This window comes from Mastomys coucha, unplaced genomic scaffold (genome assembly GCF_008632895.1).
Source record: "Mastomys coucha isolate ucsf_1 unplaced genomic scaffold, UCSF_Mcou_1 pScaffold12, whole genome shotgun sequence".
NCBI lineage: Eukaryota > Metazoa > Chordata > Mammalia > Rodentia > Muridae > Mastomys > Mastomys coucha.
The window spans coordinates 22,504,297-22,517,135 of record NW_022196894.1 but is presented as its reverse complement, the minus strand read 5'-3'; the positions used below and the strand labels follow the sequence as shown (position 1 = coordinate 22,517,135).

At 39.8% G+C, this 12,839-nt stretch overlaps 1 protein-coding gene across 10 annotated transcripts in view; it reads right to left on the bottom strand.

Moving 5' to 3' along the window:
- The window catches only part of Lpp (LIM domain containing preferred translocation partner in lipoma), a 590,384-nt gene that overhangs the window by 221,740 nt on the left and 355,805 nt on the right, over positions 1-12,839 (bottom strand). For all 10 annotated transcript variants that reach the window (XM_031363533.1, XM_031363538.1, XM_031363539.1 and 7 more), the window contains one exon: positions 6,671-7,354. In XM_031363533.1, coding sequence (XP_031219393.1) covers positions 6,671-7,354 — 684 coding nt within the window. The remainder of the gene's footprint in view (positions 1-6,670; positions 7,355-12,839) is intronic.

Genomic DNA, 12,839 nt, shown 5'->3' with positions numbered 1-12,839 from the left:
CCTGAGGGACATGGTGAGGCCTTGTCTTATTGCTCCTGACTTTGTCCCACTCCCCCAAAAGTTCTCTTACTGTAGGAAAAAAACCTAATAGTTTTATTTAAATTATTTAGTTTGTATATTCATCACTGATCAATAAAGGGCACATTTCTGTCTTCTAAGAAGAAAACTATAGACTCTAGACTCGTCTCTGAAACTGGGCAGTATTAAGGTTTCCTTGGCCAAGAAGGAAACAAAATTCCAGAGGTGCAAGTTGGTAAATAAGGAATTTGTTTTGACATAGAATTAAAATGAAATAAGAGGATAAAATTAATAATTTGAAATGTGTTTTTACTGTCAACACACAAAATCTGATGTTATTTAGTTTTTTGAAAACACTGCAACACATAAAAAGTTTAGATAAAAAATAATGTTCACAAACCATTCTTAAGGTACTAGCACAGGGTGCTGGATAATAACACTTAATATTGTGGGTAGGTGTGGGCTGCCCTGGAATGGCGCAGGCCCTAGAGTTCTCTTAAGAACACCAGTTAGAACAGCCACTTCTGAAGCTGTGGAGCTTCACAGTGGAGCTTACATGTTGGGGAACCCTGCTATCAATGACCCAATGACTCTCTGAGCTTGGTGGAAAATGGAGGGCTCCCTATCTCACTTTCTTCACCTGATTTTGTCTACAGAGCATTCCTGACCAAAGCTACCTGGCCTTATCTGAACAATGACCTTGTGCAGAGAAGCATAACTCAGCACACAGGTCCCACTCTGGCTTCCTGCCTGCATGACAATTAGGTGCTATATTATCATGACCTGTACCCCTAAGCCCTGATATTCCTATTCCTAGAACAATGATGTAGAGCTGCCACACTGCAATGGTCTCTGGAAGTCCATCTGTCCAATTCACAGCAGTCTGAATCCTGCTCCCCATCTCTGTTCCCTTTGTCCTCACAGGCTAGTGGACAGCTCCCCCAGGGAGAAGGGAGACTCATATTTATACTTCCATTACAGATCATATGATGAACATGCAAACAAACAACAAAACCATTAAAAAGAAGTGATGAGGTTAAAATGATAGAAACAATAGTTCCATATGACACCTAGATTTAATCTTTCTTCATGAGCTAATATTTATTCTTCCTTTGTTCATGTTATATTACAATTAAAATTGGAAAATGTTTGATGACACTTAAGACAAATAAATATGAATGGCCAGCACATGTGGTAAACACATGAGTAATTGAAAGAAAAATGTAAATTTAAACCACAACGAGATAGGACTAAATACCATAAGAATGGCTAAAAGCAGAAGACTGAAGACACCATGTACTGAAGAAGTCAGAGGCTTCTCTCTCTCTCACTCATCCCTGCTAAGAGTGTAAACAGTATACCCAGGAAAAAACTTTAACACTTTCTCCCCCCCCCCCCCCCCCCAGAGCTGGGGAACAAAGTCAGGGCCTGGAGTGCATGGGGAAAGATATCTACCATTAAGCTAAACTCAAATCTCAGAATACATAGACACTCACACAAACAACTTTAGGGGTGCAGTTGAGAAATACAAAGAACACAGTGGTAAGTAAACAGTGTTGCCCTCACTTTCAGACCTAAGGATGCTTATGGTCAAGTATTCCCAGACCCCTTGTGTGCGATGGGCTGAGTGCCCTCCTCTGTGACAAGGGGGGCAGCAGTGGAGATGGGATAACCAGCTCAAGATGTCAGAGTCCTTGAGAAAAGCTAGAAGGCAAAGCATTTACAAGAGGGGTTCCTACTGTTTATCCTTGGTAAGAAAGTCTCTGCGGGGCCCAGGGACTGGGAATAGAATCAAAGGGGACACTGTTCTTCACTGGGCTTCACAGGGTACTCTAGCCTCCTGCCTTAGCTTGTAGACATTTGTGCTAGATGTTTGTAAGCCCCTAGTTTGACAATGATCTCTCCCTACTCTTATTTGTTCTTTCTTAAAAGCTTTGCCTATGGGGACATTCTGCTGTGTCCACGGCTCTCTACTGAGAACTACAGCTGGCTGTCTTAAAGGGGATTCCCCAGGCAATTTCTGTTGGATGTTTTGAACCACTAATTTGATAATTTGTTTACTTGGGTTCCCATTTTCTCTCTTTTTACTGTTGCTTGCTAAACATATAATTAACTCCCTCTTTCAAACCTGAAGTATGCCCTTCATGTGTCATTGTTAGGGTCACGTGTGACAATGAGTACTGGAGAAGAGGAAGTCTGGTCATAGGGATTTGAGGGGTACTTTCCCTCTTCTTGTCCAGCTGCTGACCTCCCTCACACTGCACCACAGACGTGTGAGCTGCCGCCCACGCATAGGAAGGTCCATCTGAAACAGCATGGATGTGCAGTGCATGCCATCCAGACTCTCAGAGGTGCCAAGATTCAGGCGCTTGCTACCCAGAGAACAGAGAAAATCTTCAGAATATTTGATATGGCTTTCCAAGAGTTTGCCATGTGACACAGGCAAGTGATTTAGGAATGAGCAAAAGGGAAGCTTGGACCTGTGTTCACCTACGATTCATGGACTTGTAAGGGTCACAAAGTGGTTTGTAAATTGGCCAGTGCCCAAAGAGGAGTTACTGATGTGACGCCTACTGGCCTCAAGTTACTGTTTCCATTCTCATTACCATGAACTATCTGACAGTAGCAGCAGAGCCCAGGAGTGTCCAAGCCTACCTTTCTGACTGCTCTCAGTGCTACCTTACTCTTCCCATGCTCCTAGGAAGGAGAGGTAATTAACACAAGGATTTCAATAGGCATGGCTCTCTTTAACATACCAGCAATTCCTTGCAGTACACTTGATATATGCCACAGTAAGACACTGAAGAAATGTACACATATTGATTCCACTGGGATATATGGAATGCTGCTATGCCATTTTCAAATGTTTCCTTAAACTTTGTAGAAATTGTAGGTCTGAGAATTCCTTCTGTACTTTTTCTTTCCTAAGCTATTATGTATCTCCCAAGCCACAAATCTAAATGAAAAAGCAACAGTCTGCTGCACTCTGGTAGCTAAACCCTCTGTGTAAGATGAGCTGAGGGATGGTTTGACATCCCTCATAAGGATGTATCATCCTGAAGGGCATTTCAAAGGCACTTGAATAGATCACTGATTTTAGAATCTAACATGTATTACACTAGGGGAATGAATCCCACAGTGTTTCTAGGATACATAGCAGCAGTTTTCTTCACACACTGGCAAATATCTGTCCCTACATGAGGGCTGAGGTATGACCAGGAAATGGATGCCAAAGTCACTTTATCACTGTATGCTTATGAATCACAATGCCTTCAAGACCTTCAAGACCCTGGCATTCATTTTTCAAGACCCTAGCATCCATTAAGCCATGCCACCTTATCTGAATGCTGCAGGAAACACACCTGTAAAATAACTCAAAGTTCGCTTGTATAAATCACCAAGGAGGAAAAGATCCTAGTGTATCTTTAAGCAGACTTGTGTTGAGAAGGGAATGCTTTCTCTCTGCAAAGGCTTGCTTATAACTGTTTGCCAAGGAACTAAGCTAAGCTAGTACAGGGTGCATGCATACTGTGGTCTCTGTAGTATGCAAACCAACTGCTGAGCACACTGTGAGAACACAAATCCAATCCTGACCCTGTTGGCCTCCACACTAGGACTTTCTTTCTTTCTTCCCCCTTCATTCCCTATATTTCTTCTTTCATCTCTTTCTCTTTTCTTTGTTCTACAATGTGGGAAAATTAAAACCATTAATCTAAAACATAGGGGAGAAACAAACAAACAAACAAACACATACCCAAGTAGTTTAAATGTCAAATGTTCTGAAATCCTCAATGTACAGAAAGGTCACTGTTTAAAGATGCAAAAGCATCTTTTCTATTAGTACCTCAATAAATAAAAACAAACCAAAGCCAACAGGGATAGTGAACAGCCCTCTCTCGGCAATTATTCAGGCTATGGAAATCTCCAACTGTTTGCATTCTCTGATTAATTAGAAAATGACACTCTCCTTTACCATGGCTGAAAGTGTGACAAAGAAGTCAAGTTTTTCTTCAAACCTATTCAAGGATATTAAGGAAGAATGCAGAGAGGCACTGAGAGCTCATTCCTGATGAGCTGAAATCACATCCTTGAGCCAAGCAGACACAGTGATGAGAACAAAGGCCTCTCCCCACAGGTGTGTTGGATTCAGCAGAGTTCTGCTCTGAGCTAGGGCCCACTCTCCATCAGCAGATGCCCATAGCACGACTGAAGATGCCAGAGTGCTCCTCAGTCTCTTTCCCTTCTCACAGCACAGACACATGGCTAAATCCCAAATTCAAACTACCCTCTTCATAATTACAATGAAAAGTACATGGCTGGGCTTTCATTTTTCATTTGCAAATTGAATATGAAGTGAAAATACATGATTGTGTTGAAAAACAAATATTTCAGTTTTTGAAAAAGTTATATGCCATCCACTGACACCCAAGATAAAAAATAATATAGTTATTTTGAGTAATTAACTTCCTCAAATAATAAGCAAACAAAAGTTTGACAACTTCGTTAATAAAATTCTCCACAGCCTAAGTAGGTGGATGAAGTCATATCAACACCAATTGATCAAAGGCCCAGTCTTCCCTATTGAAAGTTTCAAAGGCGCAACTGGGATTTATAATATCCAGGGCCAAACCATGCCTTGCTTGTAGAAGTACTTTTGTTTTCTGATTCTTCAGTGATAGAGCAGCACCCTCAAACCATTCTGACACTGGCTCTTCCTCTGAGTAATGTCACTTAGCTGTCTAGTGGGCCTCTATATGTAAGGTGTGGAATTAGGGAAAAAAAAACCAGAAATCAACCTTGCGTGTCATGTCCATGCATGGAAACATGCATGCAAATACACATGCATACTACATGCACATATGTACTGCCTCCCAAATAAAAGCCCGGCTTCGTGTTTGTTTTGAAAGAAGGTTAAACTACATAGCAAAGTTATATGGACACAGACTTTCTGAACACCCACAGTACATTCCTCATAGATTAAGGCAGGGTCTCAACATTTGGTCTCTCTTGCTAAACTGGAACTTATAGTGTTGCTAGTGTGTCTAGGCTGTCTCTCATGGTCTCTGCTTCCTTGCTGCTAGCATTGCAGGAGACCCAATGTGCACACCTAGCTTTTAAGTGGGCTTGAAGATTCAGTGTGGTCCTTAGACTTCACGCACAGAACCATCTTCCTAGCCCTTGAAAGATTTCCTTTATTAGGAGGTTTTACTCATATTCCTAAATCCACTTACCTTGAGAGTGTAAGTGTGAGTGAGTGTGTGTGTGTGTGTGTGTATGTGTGTGTGTGTAAGCCTTATATTTAAAAATGATCAAGGTTAGCCCACTTAGATATTAGTGTAATAGGTGAGGCTCGTGGATTCCTCTAGCCTATTACAGGCATTACTTGGAAAGCTTAGACCTTTAAAGAATCTGATAATTGCTTGGAGCACAATGATATAAGAGTAACTTTCATCTAAGATATGTGCCAGTACATATCAAAAAGGACCTTTTTTTTTTTTTTTTTGGTTGTTGTTTCAAAGTTGAGTATGAGAACGATCTGTTATGAAACTGACAATCTGATCAAAATTTGGAAATGATTGAGAAGGGTCTAATGTTCTACTCAACCCACCACTTCAAGTGACCATTCTGCTTCAGGGTAAACAAAGGTTGCAGAACTCTGGCATCTTCATAGCTCTTACTGAATGGAAAGGGGAACTTGGTTCTAACCCAGGGGCTGAAAGCTCACTTGTTTCTTCATTTAACCCTTTGGATAGTAATTCTCATTTGTTTTTCATTTCACACTGAGGGAACACATGTGTTGTCCCAGGAGTAGGGAAAACCCAAGTTGTAATGAGTAAGGAGTATAGTATAACATATGCAGTCAGAAGTAGTAATGGCATACTGAATGAAAAGGTGTCTATATACATTGAGAACTTCCATTCACAAAGGATTTCTAAACATTCTTAATAGGCTTAGAGACTGAAGGCTAAGACCCTTCTCTGAGAATACGTGATTTAAAAAAACAAGGGCCAATAAACAAGCCTCAAGGTCAGTGCTTCTTCCCAAAGGGAAGTGGCCTACCTCTCAGATCCACTTGACCACATCTACATCTGGAGGCCTTGGCTACTTGCTTGACCCTAGCGGCCACTGTGGTACCAAGGTTGTTTGAATTCTTACCACCCTAACATGGGCTTTGAAAGTCAGTAGCTCATATGATGGCCTTAGATACTTCTTTTCTACAGATCATGAAATTTCTTGTACCTGACATAACATGAGATACTGCAAACATATCCAGGTTCCATGCAAGTGCAACATATATGAAGACATTTCTGCACTACACAGAAAGATTTGCTGTAAAAAAGAAAATATAATAGCGGGAAGATATATTATTTTTGATCCCACCCGTAGATCAGTCTTTCTAGACAGTGTTCATTCAGCTTTTAGAAAGATAATCCTTTCTTAATGAGCAATTGGTTGCATTGGATGCTGAAGAGTAAGTAGTGATACTGGTACTGTGCAAATAGGACTACACTCACCTTTTTTGTTTCTCTACTTTCCTGTGTGGTGGCATCTGCTAATGGAAGAACAGCACAAGCATGTCTGTCTTTAATGGTGCTCTCTAGGGAAAGCAGTCATTTCCTTTTCCCTATTGCTAGGTTAGTAGACTTCTTACCTTTGGCTGCAGTGGTGGTGCACAGGGGGCTGAAACAGGGTCTGTGATATAGGTCTTCTTGGGGCCACTGACTGGATACATGCCAGGATGGTTCTGATTCCCGGCTCCAGGACTGGCATACCCAGGTTCCCGCTTCCAGGTATTAGGTTGAACCTGTTGCCCATAAGCCGTTTCACCTTCACTTCGGCCCCCATAGGTAGGACCTGCTGCATAATAGGGTTCATAATAGCGTCCTTGGTTGGAGGTATACCCATATCCAGACTCAGGCTGATGTCCTGAGGGTGGAATATATGCATACTCAGTGCCAACACAAGTTGGAGGAGGAGGACACTGTCCCTGTACAGGAACCGGCTGGGTGTTATAACCACGAGGCCCTGGACCATATATTTGTCCAGAGGATGGACCAGTCATGTAATGTGGACTGGGCTGAGCTGACCTCACTTGCACATTGAAGGTGGGCCTTGAAGATGTGGATGCTGTAGTGTAGGAAGCTGGAACTGGCTGAGGCTGGGGTTTGAGTGTTCCAATTGGAGTCACTGGGATGGGTGCAGCCTGGGGTGCAGGCTGTGGTTTCGTTGTGGACTTCTTGGTTGCAGTCAGGGGTGGCTGGTGTGGAATGACCATTCTCTTATGTCCTGTGACAGGAGTAGAAACTGGAGGAGAGGCTATTGAACTAGCAGAGCTCTAAAATAGAAGAGAAAAATGACAAAGATGATCAGCAATAAAAGAAAATAAAATGAGTAAATAGGGAGTATGGTTAATTACAGCTTGTGTATTAAGGTGGAAAATACAAATAAGGTATGGTCCTTCCCTTAAGGAGTTCACTAACCGAAAAGTCGGTTGTTCTGTGCAGTACCAGTAAACAACTGACTTTAAAAAAGGTAAGGGAGCAAATTCATTTACAATAGCATCCACAAGACTGTCACAGCAGGAATAAGCTTAAACAAGGCATAAACTACCTATAGAGTGAAAACAAAGCCAGTGATGAAAGGAGTTACATGAATAAATAAAAATAAATATAGGTTATGTCTGTGGAGTAGAGGAGCCTAGATCACTCAAACAGCCTTCAGATCTAGAGTGATCCCTATCAAAATGCAGAAATAGAACACTTATCTATTTCAAACTCAAATGGAAACAAACAGTGGTTGGCTAAACTGGTCAGGAAAAGAAAGAACAGAGGTAAATTACATGGCTGATTTAAAAATATATTGCAAATTTTAATAATCAAAACAATGAAGCAACACCAAAAAGATAGAGATTAAGGTAATAGCAATGACATCATATTGAAATGTTCTACACAGCAAAAGCAATGATATCATATTGAAAAGCTCTGCACAGCAAGATCAATGACATCATTTTGAAAAGCTCGACACAGCAAGAGCAATGACATCACATTGAAATCCTCTTACAGCAAGAACAGCATAGTGAAAGGCAAGCACTGAATAGGAACAGATGATCACATATCCAGTAATGAGCTAATCCTCAAAGATCTAAGAAAACCTTACACAAAGAAGTAAACAGAGACAAAGAAGGCCTATAGATATTGCTCTGTGGTTGGAGCACTTGTTACTCATGCAGAAGACTTGGCTTTAGTTCCTAGGATGCTCCCAAGCACCTATAACTCTAGTTACAGGGTACCTGATACAAACTCCTGGCATCCATGGACACTAGGAACACACAAAGTGTACTTGTGTACATGCAGACATGAAGACAAATGCCCATGAGAATAAACATAAAACAAAGAAGAGATACTTTCAAAACACATTTAGGTTTTTAAAATGACAATAATATTTTCTAAAAAAGATATACAAAAATAAAACATTAAGAACATTGCTCCTTATTACCTATAATAGAGAAATGGACACAAAATCCAAATGAGGAATCACATCCTTGTGATGATCATTGAAATTAAGCAAGGAGAACTGGAAGACCAGGACTGGCAAAAACAGTAAGGTGCCTCACACTGTTGTTAGGAAGGAAAAGCAACAGAGCTAGTGGGAAACAGTGGGAAAGTTCTTGAATACATTAAAAGAGAACAAACATATGACCTAGCATCCAGTATTACTAAACTGCAGATTTCAAGGAGAGATTAGAGTTTCCTTGTTCCTTGTACCACTATTTACAACAAGAAAAAACTTAGATGTCCATCAGGTGACACATAAAGAAAATGTCCTTATAATGCAATATTATTTGTTCCTTGAAGAGGAAATTTTACATCATATAACAACATGAATGAACCTTGAAGACATAAGTGCATAAAAAATAACCTAGTTACAACAATACAAATATTATATTATTTTACATGAAATGTTTAATGAAAATAGTTAAGACTCACAAAATCAAGAATCGGGATTATAGTGGCAAAGAGCTGATAGGGTTTCTATTATTTTAAGGAAATACTATTACCAAAGTAAGTTGGGGAGGAAGGGGATTATTTCGCTTATACCTTCACATCACTGTTCATCACAGAAGGAAGTCAGGACAGGAACTCAAGCAAGGCAGGAGCTGATGCAGAGGCCATGGAAGAATGCTGCTTACTTACTTGCTCCACATGGCTTGCTCAGCCTGCTTTTTTATAGAACTCAGGACTACCAGCCCAGGGATGGCACCCCCAGCAATGGGATGTCCCCTCCACACAACAATCACTAATTGGGAAGATGCCCTACAGATCTGCCTATAACAAGTCCTATGGAGGCATGTTTCATCAACTGAAATTCCCTCCTTTCATATGATTCTAGCTTGGGTCAAGCTGACATAAAACTAGCCAGCACAAATGGGAATATTAAATAGGGAGTTCCTGATCAGTTGATTTGTTCTCAGTCAAGGAAGATAAGCTGTGAAGGTTCATTACTTCACAGTTCACTTACTATCATCAATAATGTATTATACAGTGAAAGTTTTGTCAGAATGGAAAGGAAACACGAACCTCTCCAGACATAAGCAAAAGGGAAGGTGAGGCCCTGCTAATAACAGATGGCATGTGTGAGAAGAACCCCATGTTGTCTTGTCTTATTTATACAGTGATTCTCACTTATGTCATAGGGTAAAGGGATCTACCTCCCTCCCATGTAGCATAACAGAGCTTCATTAATATACACTGAAGATGCTTGAAAACGAATGGCAGAAAACTAGCACATAAAAAGATTTGACTCCCAGAAAATCACACATACATGTATAGATGAGTGTGATATTTAAATGTGCTCAATTTTCAAAATGAAAATGTTAAATTATGACAAAAATTCAAGAATTCATACAAAATCAAAAAATAAAATGAAATGTCAAAAATATATTCTTGGAACTATCAAATAATCCAATAAACAGAAAATATTCAGCAACATGAGTCTTCAATTAACTGAATATGTGGACCAGATAAGCATTGGCACAGTTTTCTTTAACTAAGAAGAACATAAATATATACACTTTAAAATAATGATTCCTGCTCTTTTTCCTTTCATGTCCAATCAGATAAAATATGTAAAACTTTGGAGGAAAATCGTATACACCAAACTATACTAGTTTTAACAACACTTATAAAAATATCCAAACACGTGTCAGTATACACGTAAAAGAACACAGAGTAGAAATCAGGAAAGAGTGGGAGAGCTTGCCTGGGAGTGTTTTTCTTATAATGAATTCCATTTGGCATTTTCATACACTCTCCTCATCCAGTGGTGCTCCTTTGTCACCTCTCCCCAACCCATTTGTATCCTTCAACTCCTGAGTTCTTTCCACTTTCATGTCAAGCAAGGTCTATTACCCTCTCAACTCCTTTCCTAAAAACCTCTTGTTCAGTCACCTTTATAGCTACATTATCGATACCCACAGTTACACCTACATACATACAAATGTATAAAAATATGAAACTGGGGTTTTGCATATAGGAGAGATAAAATGGTATTTCCAATATGGATGCAACCTCTGGGGCCTCTGGGGTTGGGGCCCTGTAACAACTATCATTCAAGGACTTTGTGTGTATGTGTGTGTGTGTGTGTGTGTGTGTATGTGTGTGTGTGTATGTGTGTGTGCTTATCAAGAGGACAATTATTTCAAAGTAGTGAGTGCTACACTAATTCACTTTCTAAATGCAATTATGATTAGTATTACTTTTCAAATGGTGTGGTTTTAAACAATGGTCCTGGGGTGTGTCTTCATAGCTATCATAGGGAAAGTGACTTCTATTAGGCCGGTTACTCAGGCACCATATACATTCATAGTTGAGTCTATGACACGTTCAAAGGTTGAGCTCTATATTTTGCTGTTGATGCATCATCAAAGAAAGCAGAGCTGATCCCCTCTGCAATCAATTTCACCTCTGTACATGTTACATTGACATTATTGACTAGGATAAAATGTCTAACATTACAATTGATTTTTCTAGGTTCTATTGACTTTTCACTGTGGTCTATTACATAATGTCAAGGTCTTACTTAACTGGGCATATGTTTATGAATATTACAGTATATGTGTTTTAATAATACACTGCACAATTAAAACACACACACACACACACACACACACACATACTCCTATTGCAAACTATGAGGACTACCTTCGGCCTGAAGGGAAAGAGACCCTTCACCTATCAAGCAACATCCAAGATGCTTGGTTTATAAAAACAAATAGCAAGTTTGCCTCCTAAAAGGACAGTATAAATTTTTAAAAACATTCCTTATTCAATATAATCTTGTAACTTAACAGAGAATGAAGTTAGGAAGTTAAAATTAAGTCTTGTATCTTAGGATCAAAAGTTTCCCAGGAAAATATATTTGAGACAAATGATATGTTGGGGAAGATGGCATTAAGTTAGGATCCCCCAAAACAAGACCAATGAAGAATTAAAGGGACAGGCTCGAACTAAGTATTGTTGAAGAACTCATACCTATAGGCTTCATGTATAGGCTCAGTAAGGTGAGCCACCAGACTAAGAAAATAGATTTGCAACCTTCACAGAGAGAACTATCATCTTCTCTAAGCTGGATTGGACTGGTGAGTGGTGAGTAGGCATAGTTATTTAACACAGAGAAGGGAAAGTTGGAGAGGAGAGAATCCAGAGAGACCCAGGCATTATCCTGTCAGTGGCCCAGAGGAAGATCTGTGGCCAAGAGTTACTGATGTCTTCTCAAGGAGCACTACCTGTGCCCTAGGGCTTACAATAGATATGTTGACTGGCTCATTCAGTGTTGATAGTGCCTCATCATAATGACAATAACCAATAGATCTCTATTACTTTCCAATCTCCCCCTGGTCACTAGGTATATCCATTCCAGCTGAGAACCACTGAGAATGAGACAGTAATCTACTGCCCTGGGGATGTTTTCATCTTTATCTCTTATTCAGTTTAAGGGTACAGAAAGCTGCATATCTGCATTAAACAGAGTTTCATGCCATTACAAGTAATTTTCTAATTTTAACATAAATTAGTAACAATGAAAATAATCACAATGCTGCCCATGGGGCCTTAATCTACTACATAATCTCTTTCCTGTACCTTCTCTCTTTAGGTCCATAGCTACATCTTGAAATATGATCAATATCACAAAAATTCTTAACAGTTTCTCTCTCCAGGGTTCATCTGTATTCTGAAGCATAGACTTGCATGTTCGATTGATTATTTTCCTCTATTGACTTGAATGCCTTATATGTTTTTTCAGGATTAACAAACATTCCGTAACAGATGTTGATCTGGACCATGGAGACTTTTCCTTGTTACTGTTTAAACATCGAATCTGGCTACTCTACATAGGGAGTTTCCTATCTCAGATATGTCCACATTTTACCATATCTACTAAGAAAGCACTTGCTCTTCTTTAGCTCTACCCAGACTTTTGGTCTACCCCAGAAAATAGTTCTGTCTGTAGCTGGAGGGATTTCTCCCTCACACATATGCAATCTTATTACTTTGTCATTTAAAAGTCTTCACTAAGTTAGTAGAATAATGTACCATACCCCTTCTATCTCTTGTCTGATGTGACATGCCACATATAAGCTTTCATCCATATCTAAGGTAACAAGTTCTCTCACATCTCAGACATTGATAAAAATGTTGGCCTGAACCCTCTCTCAGATTAACTGTCTAGTTGTTAATTTCAAAAAACTTAGTCTGAACTTTCTCTCTCTCCCTCCCTCTCCCCCTCTCTCCCTCCCTTTCTCTCTCTCTCTCTCTCTCTCT